Consider the following 14,509-nt stretch of genomic DNA (forward strand, 5'->3'; position numbering starts at 1 on the left):
TGGGACCTGACTTTAGCATAAATGCCATACCTTTTGGCTCACTTGGCTCAGAGTAAGATTCCGGTTTAACACAGTATATTGTAGAGGTGGCCCGGGGCGTTTATATCCAGCACCTGTAAAGATTAAGCAGCGTGGCTTTACAAAAGCTTTGTAATTCGTTCTCCCCTTTTTGGCTGAGAAGCTTTGGGCTGTGTGCGTGTGTAGTAGTTCAGCGTGATCTTAAATCGCTGGTTTGTGCATCAACTGATGTGGCAGCTGAGCGGTTTAATGGACTGACTGCATGTGTTTACCTTCATCTATTGGAAAAAAAAAATGTTTTGGTCCCAATCGACCAATTATATCAAGAGTGTGGGTGTTTTACTTTTGCACAATAATTAAGCAGCAGAAACGGAAAACTGAAAACACAATGTTGCTTTTAACATATGTTTCTTAATCCATCCATGGAACAACAATTTGTGAAGAAGTGCCTGGTTATTTCATTGGCATAATGTGCCATCCGGGATTATATTCATGGAATATTTAAAAGCCCTTCATAAAAAGCTCAACCCGATCTGCTTGCCATGAGCGATGCGGTCCGATATAAGCACACACATTCAAGCCTGCTTTAAATGGGCAGCAGAAGCCGGCAGAAGAGGCAATTCTGTGCTCCGACCACGATTCGGCAATATTTGAATAACACACAAACAGCCTAGCATATTGGTTTTCTAGCCCTGACATAGACACTACTGCCCCCTCCCACTTCCACCTTACTATCATCAATCAACAGGCTCAAGGGTATAGGACTGAGACGACAACAGGGAACCTGGAACTTTAGTTTTTCTGAGCACGGGGTTTCCCGTGATGCCCTCTGAGAATCCAAGCCTAATATTAGTATTAGTCCCGGCGTTCGGCGGCTCCAGGAAAACAAGCTTCCTCTGTCCAGAAGGGCCACTAATGAAGCATGCGGTGCGGTGTGATAAATCTACACACATCGACCCACTGCTTGTTTCTATTGAAAGAGCTGTTCCAGCGATAGCTCACAGGCGTACAGTGCACCTTAATTTCACAAAATATGCACGTTTGCATATATATATATGGCCCTAACACACACTCATAAGCAGGAATACTGTACAGCCCTGCACATACTGTAAATTCATGCATGCGCCACAATAAAACGCACTGAGTGGCTGCTTTTAGATTTCTTTAAAGACGCTGTCGGATTTGATTGCTCGGTGCTTTTAACGCTTTCTTAAGGATGGTTGAAGAGACGTGGAGCACTGGAAACGGCCTCTTCTGCACAAAGAGGTGACGACAGAGTGCCAGCCTGCTGCAGTAACCATGGCAACAGGAGCAGGAGGGGAAGACCAGGTACCTCGTCCGAAGCAGGGCAAATTGGACGTTCCGCGACACTTCTTCAGACTGCTCTCCGGAGGCTGGGAGCAGGAGAGAGGATGCTCGCACTTCTTCCCGGCCCATCCCTCCTTGCAGTCACACCTGCCGCAATTACACTGGCCGTGACCTGCCAAAGAGGAGAGGTGGAGGAGGCAGACAGGTGAAACAAAGTGGAGGGGCTTTGTGCACGGGACATTCTTTTGATAAAACAGCATTGAGTGAAGCAGGCACACCGAGCAGGGGGGTGGGAGAGTGTGATGGGTTACAGGGCAGAGGAGAGAGCAAAAAGAGGAGCGAGTGTGTGAGAAAGTGGAGCAGGGGAGATAGCAATATGAAATAGGGGCCGGTCACGCTAAAGGTGAGAAGATTGAAGGTCCTCGGAACATCGGCTACACAAGCTTTGACAGTCTGGCCTCCTCTGAGCTGCTGGATGAGCATTGATTAAACCTGGTCTGCTCTTGGGGAGAGAGACTGTTGGAGGAAGATCAGATTCAGGACATTAAGATGTGAGTCGCGTCTGCGTTCTCTCAAACTATAGCTATACATTATATCGGTGACTAATTTAGAATTCAGAGCATAGAAATAGCAGAGAACGACTATTTGCTATGTAAAGAGCGTCCCGAACAACGCATAGCGCCCACCCTGTCAGGTGAATACTGTTAGCTCTGTGAGCACTGCTGCTAGTGTTCGACTGTTAGCATCATTAGCTACTAAGCCGTGCTATGTGGAGGCAATCCCTCGATCAGGGATATGTTCTGGATTTAGAATGTAGCCCCTTTAACGTTTTAGGAAAAAGAGTGAGATGAATAGATCGATATCACTTCTATATTTGTGACCAGCAGCACGTTAGCTTAGTTTAGCATAAATACTGTAAACAGCAAGAAACAGCTCGCCTGGCTCTGTCCAAAGACAACAAGAAATACCTTCCAGCACCTCCAAAGCTCACAAACGAGTACGACTCCCATTTGTTTTGTTTGCACAACTACATGAAGTTGAAGGTCACATTTAGCCGTACACCATAAAACTGCTATGTTTTTTGTACACATATTTGTTCACCTTCTGAAGGAGCCAGGCAAGCTGTCTCCCCCCGTTTCCCTTTTTTTTATGCTAAGCTAAGCTAACCAGCTGCTGGCTCTAGCTACATATGTATATTGTAGCCTATCGATCTCACTTTTAAGAAAGCAAATAAGCGTATTTCCTGAAATCTTGAACTGTGCAATTCTTTGGCGAAATTTGAAAGAGAAACTTTTGCAAACAGGTACGTTAATCCAAACATAGCATGCTCACCTGAGCAGAAGTCATCGGAGTAGCGGTCGTAGGTCGCGTGACAGTTCCTCTCATCGCACTCGCATGTGTCTCCGTGGATATCCCCCCAATCGCCGGAGGGATCTACATCATGACAGTTGCACTCTCCACACACACAGGTCCCTGACACACACACAGCAAACACGACCGCACATACACACAAACAGCTAATTCAGTTTGTTTTGTAGTGTCCAAATAAACCAACAGTGTACACTGGAAGAAAATAAATGATGGTAAACATAACGTACTGTCTGTGTCAAGATAAAAACAAGGAGAGGGGGGGCGGGGAGGGCTTCTAGCGTGAAGGATTTAAGCAAGTATTATTTAGTTACTTCTAGGCTGCAGCCAACATCTGCCTCACTTTTTCTTCCTTTATCTACATATCCGTCCGCCTGTCTCTTTCTGATTTGTTTTTACATCTCAGCCAGGGCACCAGCTCAAACAGCAGCCAGTGGAAATCCCATTTTCTCTTATCAGCGGTGACAGAGCACGGGGAACCCCTGGGGGGGGGACCAGGCCAGCTGGCAAGCCTGCGGGCTGTGGCTGGCGCGTGTCTGGGCCTCGGCCCTGCTGCAGTCCTCCCTCACCACCCTCCTAACCTCGGAGTCCTGGATTCATAGAGCCGTGCGCTTTAATGTCTGCCACAAATGTGACAGTCTGGCGTCATGGGTAGCACATTAACGCACCTGTACAAGCTAAGAAGAAAAAAAAGCTGTAATAACACCGGGACTCCATTAGGACATTGGCATTTTCTGTTTACTGGCTACAAAGCAACATCCCCCCTTCAACACAAAAGAGGAATCAACCCCTCTCTGTGTGCCTCGTGCAACGATAATATCTCCAATTCAAATTGTTGTGATCAAGAAATCCCATATAGATGCACATATTTAGCCCCCGGCGCTATGTGGCTGTTACCGTTTTTTGACAGCGCGACGGTGGGTGTATTATTAGCTCAACGGCGGAGGCTAGGTGAGCCGAACAGGCGGGGTGGAGGGCGGCGGGGCGATGGGGTTCTATCTAGATCAGAGTCTTGATCTATTGTGTGCCCGTCAGCCAAATCATTCACTCATTCATTTCGGAGCGTAAGTGGAGCAGGAGATATTTCTGAGCCTCGCGCAGAGACTCATCTCTACATCTATACAGGGTGATGAAATCAAATCAACCCTCTCTTGCAATCATCGTCCTTCTCCCATCTCCCATAATCACCGGGAATTATCTTCCCGGTGCTTTAAAAAGGAGAATTAATTCTGACGTGCCATATATAGGGGATGGGAATTGAGAGTTGTCTCCCATTATAATCAGCACCAAATTGTCTGACTTCCGAGAATTGTGTTGCACTCGAATGGGGCAGGATGAAAACGACGTTGGAATATGTTAACATATTTTTACAATACTTGAGGGGGTGAAATACTGGATTTTTTTTATATTTTGAGCAAAGGCCACACTCTGCTTTAATATGTGTTGGCAGTGCATGTCGTTAAGTGGTGTTTTGGACAGTTTACAGTAAAGGTGCGGGGTTTTTTTTACATCAGTTACGCCGAGTATAATTTAACATCAAATTAAAGCCAAGCAGTATTATCACATTTTGTTCTTGCCTCGAAGAGACGTAATTAAATGTGAAAATAATCTTTCCCAAACATTTTTTCTTTCATCCTTTTCTAAATAACACGAGCTGGGCTCAGGTTCGAGTCGCTCCAGAACACAATGTGTCACCTTCGGTTGTCACTGCCAGTCAAATATTTGTGATTCCATGTCCATATTTGTTTCACGTCATTTACACTGTTTAGCTTTTGCGCAACAGAAATATGAAGGAAACTAAATCAAAGCAAGAAAACTGGCATCTCTTTCCACCTAACAATGTTTCAAAAAGGAATCAATGAATAAATTGACGGATAACAAGTACTTTGGAATGCATTGCATAACGCAGTCAAGCTAATAGAGCGAGCACACACAAAAAAAAAGAGAGAAAAGAAAATGTGTGGAGGTGGATTTGAACTGAGATTGACTCTTTTTAATTGTGGCCGTGTTTCCTGTGTTCTTTCCTCCGGGGACTCTCGGGATTGTCCGGCCTTCGACTGTCCTTTTCTCTCCTAAACAGGAGTACAATGGGCTGCTCCATGAACACCGTCGATGCTTGTTCATGCAGTGTCGGCTGTGCACTCAACCATAAATCATAGGGCTCTGTCCATGCAGCCTACCATTTGGCCCCTACCACTTAGCCAGTCCTCAGCCAGTCCACTGTAATTAATTTTGGAGAGCTTTCCTGAAATCCCGCAGGATCACTTGAGCTCTGGTTAGTGAAGCTGTTCCTCCGCCTGTCTGTCCGCCACGCTCTGGTGACGCTCAGCATTAACACCAGGATTCCTTCAACCGGTCCATTCTATGCATTCTGCTTCATCTCTGTGTTCCTCCAGTGATTTTCTTTTGTCTTTTTTTTTTTCCTTTATCTCCATCTTTTTTTTTTTTCATACTCAGTTCAAAAGATGGATGTCAAAACTGACTCTTTTTTTTCATCTGTGATCGTCAGAAAGCAGAAGACGAGCTGGAGCTGGGGTTCTCTTGTCATACATGCTGGAAACTGTGACAGATCAAAGATTTATATAAATCCATGTTGCGTTTGGATTCCATTCATTCCTTCCCCAGCGCGCCACTACTTTGGGGATAGCGGTTGCGTTCAAAGGATGCGTTGTTGAAGTATTCACGAATCATTTATCGTCCTTATGCAACGCGGGAATGCGCAGCGAAAAGCAGTCGCAACACATTTACAACATCAGAAAAAACAAACTAGTGCATGCAAACTATTTCCGGTGACATATTTCAGAACGCAAAGGACACTGGCGTGAATATCCCACAATGCAACGCGGTGACATCATTCATAATAGATGATGGCGGACGGCACGAAAGTATGTTGAGAGACAGTACACACACGTGAGTGTGTAGGGCACCGGATGCTGTTTCGGATGCAGCGTGTGACTTTTTGGTCGTCTTCGTGACCCGAGACAACACACAGGAAATTAACTTGATCCCATTTGCAGTGTTTGTTTTCATGTTTCCAAGCAACACAATTCAATTCTCACTCTTATGAGGTGGATTTTAATGGGTTCAGAAGCTGTAGTGACGATTAGGAAATTGCACAGCATCCTTGCCATACTTATTAATCCAATACGTCGTAGCTTTGTGAATGTGAGATAATTTGCATCGAGCATATATACTTGTTCGGATATATTTTCTCCAATATTTGTTATATTTTGGATGTATTTTATATTCTAGATGGCCGTATCACATTTATAGTTAACTATACAAATTCAGTCGAATCCAAAAAACATGACCTCATTTGACTACTGTACAAGCGGCTGTGGAGCGGGGAAACAGACCTCTGTTGCTGCAGATCTTTCCATCTGGAGATGTGCATCTCCGCTTGCTTTCCCATGGGCTGATGTCACACTGGAATTCACATTTGTCTCCATGCCAACCAGCAGCGCAGTAACAGTTTCCACAGTAACACTGGCCGTGGCCTGGAAGCAGATCAGAATGCACACGCGGCGACTGATGACTTCACCTTTGTCAGGTTTTCGACAATAACTCCTTCTTACTCATTTACCCAGTTCGAAGGATTTCATGTCAAAATAGATTTTTAGCAGACGTTTATAAAGAAAAGAGTTTTAATTGCCACTATTTGAGACTTGCTAGACAAATTAAAGCACCTCCACTTCTAACGAAGGCCTGCTGAGCAAAGCCCATCAGTTGCTTTTTTTTCTTCTTCAAAATGAACTTAAGAATGAATAATTTAGCATTGACAGGGCCGTACCTCCGCACACCTCCCCGGTGTCCTCGTCCAGACACTCGCTGTCGTCACACTGGCAGAAGGGTCCCGTCACCAGACCCCTGTCGTCCTTATTGTCACACATGCAGCTGCCACAGTGGCAGGTGCCTAAAAGATGCCAGACACAGTTAAAAGCTCACGTGTGTTTGATAACAAGATCAAGATCGTGCAGGTGTGTGTGTGTGTGTGTGTGTGTGTGTGTGTGTGTGTGTGTGTGTGTGTGTGTGTGTGTGTAAAATGACAGTAAGTGCTTGGTTGTATACGTTTCTAGTGCACTGAAAGAGCCCAGCTGGTTTGCAGATGTGCAAACCGGAGACACGCGTTCAGCCTTCATTTAGCCGGGGAGGCACTGCGGCCCCAGTGAGGCGAGAGGCCGTCGACACGTCACAGTGTGCGTCTTCAGCGCGCCAACGCTCAATCATGTGTCCACGGACATAGACGCACGAAAAACAGGCTGTGGCTTGTGATTTGTCCAAAGTGAACACAGTATTGTTGACTCAAAACGTTATGTTTTCCATTGCATGAACGTATCAGTGCATCATCAGTCCTGGGTTAGGGAAATAGGGATTGTTGCATATGTGTGAGAACAAAAAGATTATAAGTGTCTCTTTTATATAAGACGTGTGCGTAGTCATTGTGACGGCACCAATTGGTTTGTGGACGTTTTGAAGCCTTGAGTTTGGAGTACCGCCAACAGCATGTTCGTTTTTTCCGCAACCGATAAATGGAAGCAACCAATATTAGGAATGGGGAGCAGTGACGTAGAGATGCTGTACGACTCTGCAGCAACCTGCCAATCACAGTAAGCCCGCCCTAAAGGATACTCTGCTTTATGGTCTGTTTGACTCTAAATGGAGCATAATTTACTGAATGAACATCATGCTGTATTGAAGAAGACTTGAAACGAGAGATTGAGACATAAACTCATGTTTACAATGTTTACTGAGGGAATAAATCAAGAGAGAAGTAAAGTCATTCTCTCATAGACTTCTGGAGGAGTCGCCCCCTGCTGGTGAGTATAGAGAACGTGAGTTTTATGACACTCGGCAGAACCGGTGGTTGTCGCTTGCTTTTAACTGAAAGAAATGCACATTCAAAGGAAATAAAAAGTTTGAGACTGGTGGCTTTTTATATACTTATTAATTGTAAACTTGTGTAAAACATTATCAAACACATCATTTTACCTTTGTATTACTCGTCTATGGAGCATATCAGTTTGAAGTACGCGAATTGTAAGCCTGTGGTCGAGTACAACACATGCTATTGTTGTGTATATTTTATGTTGATTATATCAGTTTGTTGGAAATGTGTGCTCGTGTGTGCGCGTGTGTGCGTGTGTGCGTCACCTCTGTTGGAGCACACTACCCCCTGTGGGTTTTTGCAGAGCTCTTTGCTCTTCTTGCCGGGTAGGTCACACTCCTCCTGGAACTGGCAGGCCTCTCCGAACCAGCCTTCGTCACACTCGCACGTCCCACAGTCGCAGTAGCCGCGGTCTAAAGGGAAAGCACAACGCACCCCATGCTGTTCATCAACACTGGGAAAAGCACGCCCGGTGCCAAAGCACTCTCGGAAAACAGTTGCACGACCAGGAGAAAGAAACTAACTCTGAAAGAGTTAGGACTCCCTCGACTTCTAGCTATTGGAACACATCAATTGTACTCTCCGTTTTAATGAATGTGATATATATATATATATATATATATATATATATATATATATATATATATATATATATATATATATATATACACATACATTATAAGTAATACCTTCCTTTTTGTTGCAAAACTTCAGGATGATATTCAACCGCCGTGATATCGTCACTATTTCTTCTCATGCTGATGTTCGCGGTGAGCAACATGTAAAACAGGAGTGATGCAAAAGAAGGATGTTGACGACTTATTATAAATGCCGCCTCAAGTGCCTTTAGCAGCAAGGGAGCCTTGTATGTCACACTCCATCATTCTCCCGACTCGTTCATCGTGTAAACGTGACGTCCTTTTTCCAAGAGCCATCAATCAGTCATTAGCAGCGGGCGAGTCCCCCGTCTCTTCTCATTATCAATACGTCTCGGGGGACACTCGGGAAAGTGTTCAAGGCGAAAGAAGAATATGGAAAGTGTGCTTACGCACCGCAGAGGCCACGTATGATGTTGAGGAACTGGTTTTAATGAAACCTCACACGATTGTCATCATGTGAACTGAATAAGAGGCTCTCTCCACTCGCTGTTCAAAAGTTCAACTTCCTTTTATTATATTGTAGAGACACATTGGTGAGACATAATCTTGAGACAATTACATCTTTTGCATAATAAAGCCTTTTTAGCTCTTTACACTCTTGTTTCTTTTGTCAGTAATTCTTGAATTGTGGTAAAAAAAAAATTAAAAAAAGAAAATGTCTACTGAAGACCCCAGCCGTTGCACATTGACTAGTTTTATTGCTTTGTGGTTAATGTTTGATTTCTTCAATACACATTCAGCACAAGAGCTCAGGAATGAGTAAAAAACACTAACTGGAAATGGGTCAGCAGCTTTGAATGGGTTTTTGCTAAGATGCCCGAGATAAGATCTGCGGTTGCAAAAGATTTCAATGTGCTCCGATCTGAAATACAGCAGTAAAGCTTTTAAATGTCTAAAAGTGGTTGCTTACAAGTGTCTAAATAAAACTACGAAGCATCATCGCTGCGACTAGTCCGCCTTCTTCGCCTCGTTGTGTGCACTCATGCTCATGTTATAGTCTTACATTAGCCCTTTGCTTCTGCCCATTGCATTCACGCTTCACAAATCACAAAAAGTCTAAGTATTGGAAGTGTTTGTTTGCCACAGAGCTTATTTTACTGCAATAATCCAAAATCAAATGGAAGAAAACTCTCATAGTGGATTTTTAGCCGAGGTAACCAGCGTGACGCTGACTTCCTGGGGGTTGGCCTACAACGACATAATCCCTGCACAATCTTTTGCAGAATAGATGTAAATGACAAAAACAGAACAAATAAAAGAAATCATTTCTTTTTTGGATTATCGTTTGGTTGTACGGATAGAAACTGACCACGCTCAGGTCTCTCCGACTGAATTCAGTAGAGTATTACAAAGTCACTGCCACCCACCGGCCCCCATTAATCTTTGCTTAACAATCACTCCGACACATAAAATGGACCCTCTTTGTCAGCCGGGGGGCGAAAGTTTGTGTGCGTGGGAAGCCGGCTGTCTGTCAACAGTTTATCTTGCCTAGTGCTTCCTGAGCAGTAATTCTCCATAGCTCGGAGGGGGGGTGGGGGGGGGGACATCAGGGTCCCTCCCACTCACCGCCGCCGGACACGCGCGCCCAGCCAATCAGAGCCCCCGACCCATAGGGACCAGATACGCCGCCAAGGGGTGGGGGGAGGGGGTCGGCGAGAGAGAGAGAGGATGCAGGCGTCAGTGTCAGTAATAGGTGATGATGGGGCGTTACCATGATTAACTGCAGACAAGGAGGGAATAGTGACTCACTCACTCAGCAGGCGAATATCAGAATAATAATAAAAAAAAGGAAATGAGTGTAATATTGAAAGGGTATATAAGAAAGGAAATAGGGTCGTGTGGAACATCACCATCCGGCAATCTTCGAGTGATGTACGGTTAAACATATGGAGGAGAAAGAAAAAAAAATTCCCTCCCCGTGAGGAGAGAACACTTCTGTCAGTTATTTTCGAGGCAATCTCAGGCTCACTCGTCAGAATTCAGGGCGCCTTCAATTATACGCAACGCAATAATGCCAGACACACATTACATATTGCCTCTCCAAGTGACAACCCCCCCCCCTCCCACCCAACACTCACTTTGTTTAGATCATGTTCTCCATAACATGATACTCATTTCACTGAGTAATTATCCCTCCTTGCTTTCCTCTCTCCCTCGCGGGTGGCGGAGCGTGAAACGCCGGCGCGTCGGCTCGTGTTCTGCGAAAAGAGATCCAGGAGACACCTGTCCCCGGTAATAAGTCATTCTCAAGCAACTCCTGCTTCTCATCCTTCTGTGTTGTTGTTGTTTTTTTTTTGTGTACAATCCTCCAGCTTCATTTGTCACTCTGGTGACGCCATCATGCCTTTATGAAATACAAAAGCAACCTTTTTGTCTTCTCCAACCTTCCCCTCGGCATGGTAACAAATAGCAATGGAGAGACACTTGTTCCTACAGCAAGAGGTCCTTGGAAATTGAAATTAGTTCCTAATAAAAATGGTCTTGGAAGGACTTGGGTAGCTTTTTTCTCCCCGCAGCCCACGCTGGAATCATTAGGTGACTCACCACGCGAGCACACACTGCACAGCAAAGCATCCAAGTGAAAGCACATCAAAATATGCACTAGCAAAAAAATCCAGAGATGAACAATTTAATGGGCTGTAATGGCTTACGGACTGCATTCCTCTCTGAGTCCTGGTTCCTCCCCCCCCCCCACCCCCATCTCCCGCCTCGCTCTTGGGGAAATCAGCAGAAATGAGTATTAAACCTTTTAGTCATTTTGGACAGACAGCCATTAGTGAGTTGTTCTCCCATGATTAGTTTCTCTCATCTGTCTATAATGTGTGCATATTGGAAGCAACATCTTAAGCTAATGTAGTGCTGATGGAGAGTGCATCTGGAGGAGTTGGATTAGGACGAGCGGACTTCTTATGCGCCGCTGATGTAAAACCCCCTCGGGTGGGATCTTCTTTGGCAGGTGGGGGCAGGAGGCTGGGGGCCGAGCCAGGAAGAGAGCAGCCGGAGCCTGAGAGGCTAAAATATGTTCTTAAAGAACGCTTAAAGCATCCATCCATCAGGGGGGTGAAAGGGGTTTTTCCCATTGGAACGGCCTCTTCAAGATCGGACGAGAAGGAAGCGCTTATAGTAAAGTCACAGACTTTCTGGATTACATATTTACTGTTGATCAAACATCACATGTGCTGTTACAGTTGGTGTTGCTGTACCAACTCTGACTCTTTGATAGGAAACAATTAAATAAGAGTTTTTCCGATAGAGATAGAACTGAAAGGGGAGAAAAAGGGCAGATTGTTATGTCAAATGACTCAGAACATGCTGAAGTCTGTGTTTTTACTACAAGGTTGTTGCTTCAGGCCCAATTCTATTCATGTTCCTGTTGGTTCTCTTTGCAGCGCTGGGAAATGAAACCCTCCAGATGACACATCTCTTCTGTTTGTTACTAATATTGAATTAATAAAAGATAATGGAAGTAAACATGTCTGTTTTTTTTTATTATGAATCATAACAAATACAAAGTGTTAGAAGAAAAAAAGTGGAGAGTCAAAGAAAACGATTCATGTCTAATAACGTGTTGACGCATCGACGTGAATCGATAATCGTTTCACAATCGCATCGTCGCGCTCCGGACACGGCGATCACCGCGGGGCGATGATACAAAACACAAAATAATCCAGGGAACTCGCCGCCATTGTTCCCGGTGACTGGGTTTCTCGCGTCAGCCTCGATAAAACAGTCTAATGCCAGTCAAATTGTTGCAACAGCAATTACTAACAAGTTGATAATACGGGGTTCCTTCATCGGGACAATGCTAGCCTGCAGCGGCCTGGGCCACCCGCTGTGTCTCTGGCTGGGAGAAAGGACCGTGGATTGCAGAGAATTGCACAGCCTGTCTCCACACACCCCAGAGGAAACCACAGAGAGAGAGAGAGAGAGAGAGAGAGAGAGAGACAGAGAAAGAGAGATATTTTACGTGGCCAATGAAAGAGGGAGGGCTGTGAAAGAGAGAGTGGAAACATTGCCACGTTTAACCTCGTCTTAGGGGATTTTTACGACTGAAAACTATGATAACCAAAGAATATGTTTCTCATGTGCCGTACTGTAGGCTAAAAAAATCCAGGGAGACGGAACAGGAGGATTGAATCACAGTCGAAAACAATCAGCAGAATGAAATGACAAGACATTTTTGGGTTGTTTTTTTTTGCACATTTGGGGAGCAGATGTTCGTCCAGGTCGTCATCCCATCGCTCTGCTGCAATGTGGGACGCATCAGCGGGAGGGGAAAAAAAACGCGTGAGTGACAGCATCACCACTTTGTGCACATCCGAGGAAATCCACTCCCCTCGAGCTCCCTCAAGCTCCAGTGTTCCTGCTTATTTTCAGCCCATAACAGGTCTATTACATTGTGATGGGATTTATGTATTTTCAGCGTTATCATGGAACGTTCCAAGGTACATATATTGTTCCATGCAGGCGTTTCCTTTCTGCCAATGGAATCGAAAAAAGCATACCGTGGTACCGTGTCTACAAAAAGACATGATGTGTGCGATCACACAATGGAACCAAAAGAAACAAACAAAGGACCTGAGTGCGTCTGTGGTGGAGAATGTGATGCATGTAACAGGAACATAATCTGCTTCTTTTTTTTCTTTCGCTCTGAATGAAATGACAAGGACAGCTATTCATTCTCCTCTAACCAGAGCGTGGACATTTCAGCATATATGAACTGCTTCTGTAATGCCTCCGGTCCAGCATGCATTGCTAAAGAGCACCCTGGGCGGTTAACTTTTGTTCATCCTGTGCACGCAGAGTGTATAAATATCGAGCTTCTGGTTCACTTGACTTGACGGATGTCTGTTGACTGCACCGATGGAAAACTTACACAACAGATGAGGAACGATGCCCCACAAACCAGAAAACAGGATGTTGTTTCAGGCGGCGGTGACATATTACCCCGAGCAAATCTCACAATGTTTCCATTGCTACTAAAGCAAAATTAAAATGAAATAAAATTGCCCTCAGCTTGACTTGTTGCTCTGATCGGGAAGATCTGATTTAGTCTGATGAATGCCATCCAAGGTAAAAGAACATCTCAATGCCAGGAACGCCAATATTTCTGAAAAGGAAGAAGAAGAAGAAAACACACACACACACATTTTACCCCTATAAGGAGAAAAACAAATCTATTGGATCTTATCTGTGGGCAGTTGTGAGAGGCAGAGATAAGGGAGCCGCAGGGAGTGAAATTGGCTGCTAATCTCAGACCGCATGCATGCTGCATGGGCCATTGAGCAACTGAGGTGAGGGTGGATGTGTCTATTCTTCTCAATATACTTTGAATATAATTGCGGGCCCTGCGTGCACACGGATGTGCAAATTTGTGTGCGCACATGATTTTTTCCGCCTTTATAACAAGGTTAATCCTGTGTGTGTGTGTGTGTGTGTGTGTGTGTGTGTGTGTGTGTGTGTGTGTGTGTGTGTGTGTGTTTTAGTGGTAAAAAAAACACTCATAAGGTAAAAGAATGGGTACAGGCTGTTGCACTGCAGTATATGTACGTCCCCTCTTTGATAGATAGACGCCACTCAAAGATGCAAGTCCTCTTTTTTCAAGTCAAATTCCTTTAAAACAAAATAACACATTTGCAATAATATTCTGGGACGCGGCCGTGAAAGTAAATGTTCTATTCCATCATTGTTTTTTTTTTCAAAATGACCCATAAAAGAAATCCACACTTGGTAAGAGTTGCAAGACTTACCACTGTCGGTAATGTAGGAATGGATGTGTGTGTGTGTGTGTGTGTGTGTGTGTGTGTGTGTGTGTGTGTGTGTGTGTGTGTGTGTGTGTGTGTGTGTGCGTGCGTGTGTGTGTGTCTCCCATCCCTCTTCTGATGTGTTGAGGTTCCATTTGCAGTCTGTATCCCCCAGTGAGTGAGACCCCATCATGAGGCCTCCTCGCTCCAGACTTGCTGAACCATAATGAGCTCCTAAACAGCGGCCAACTTGTCCGCCCAAATAAATCTCCCTACCCCATTACACACACATACACACACATGCGCGCACACACACACACACACACACACACACACACACACACACACACACACACGCACATCTCTGTTATACCCGTCCTGGGTGCACATGCGTCGCCGTTTGACCCCTGACCTTCTCCAGCCCAGGGACCACAGAGCACAGCGGAATAAAACGATGGTTAAAACTAACGCCGGCTGAGACAACCGCCCTGCAACGGATCCTCCTTGTGGTGGTTATAATATTCAGG

At 44.9% G+C, this 14,509-nt stretch overlaps 1 protein-coding gene across 2 annotated transcripts in view; it reads right to left on the reverse strand.

The window, feature by feature from the left end:
- itgbl1 (integrin, beta-like 1) overlaps nucleotides 1–14,509 on the reverse strand; it is a 48,434-nt gene that overhangs the window by 25,206 nt on the left and 8,719 nt on the right. For both annotated transcript variants that reach the window (XM_068572159.1, XM_068572158.1), the window contains exons 3-7: nucleotides 7,846–7,992; nucleotides 6,485–6,607; nucleotides 6,051–6,191; nucleotides 2,659–2,799; nucleotides 1,352–1,498 (exon numbers count right to left, since the gene is read on the reverse strand). In XM_068572159.1, the coding sequence (XP_068428260.1) occupies nucleotides 1,352–1,498; nucleotides 2,659–2,799; nucleotides 6,051–6,191; nucleotides 6,485–6,607; nucleotides 7,846–7,992 (699 nt within the window). The remainder of the gene's footprint in view (nucleotides 1–1,351; nucleotides 1,499–2,658; nucleotides 2,800–6,050; nucleotides 6,192–6,484; nucleotides 6,608–7,845; nucleotides 7,993–14,509) is intronic.

Source organism: Clinocottus analis, unplaced genomic scaffold (genome assembly GCF_023055335.1).
Source record: "Clinocottus analis isolate CAN_PGR_092001 unplaced genomic scaffold, fCliAna1.0.p SCAF_12, whole genome shotgun sequence".
Lineage (NCBI taxonomy): Eukaryota > Metazoa > Chordata > Actinopteri > Perciformes > Cottidae > Clinocottus > Clinocottus analis.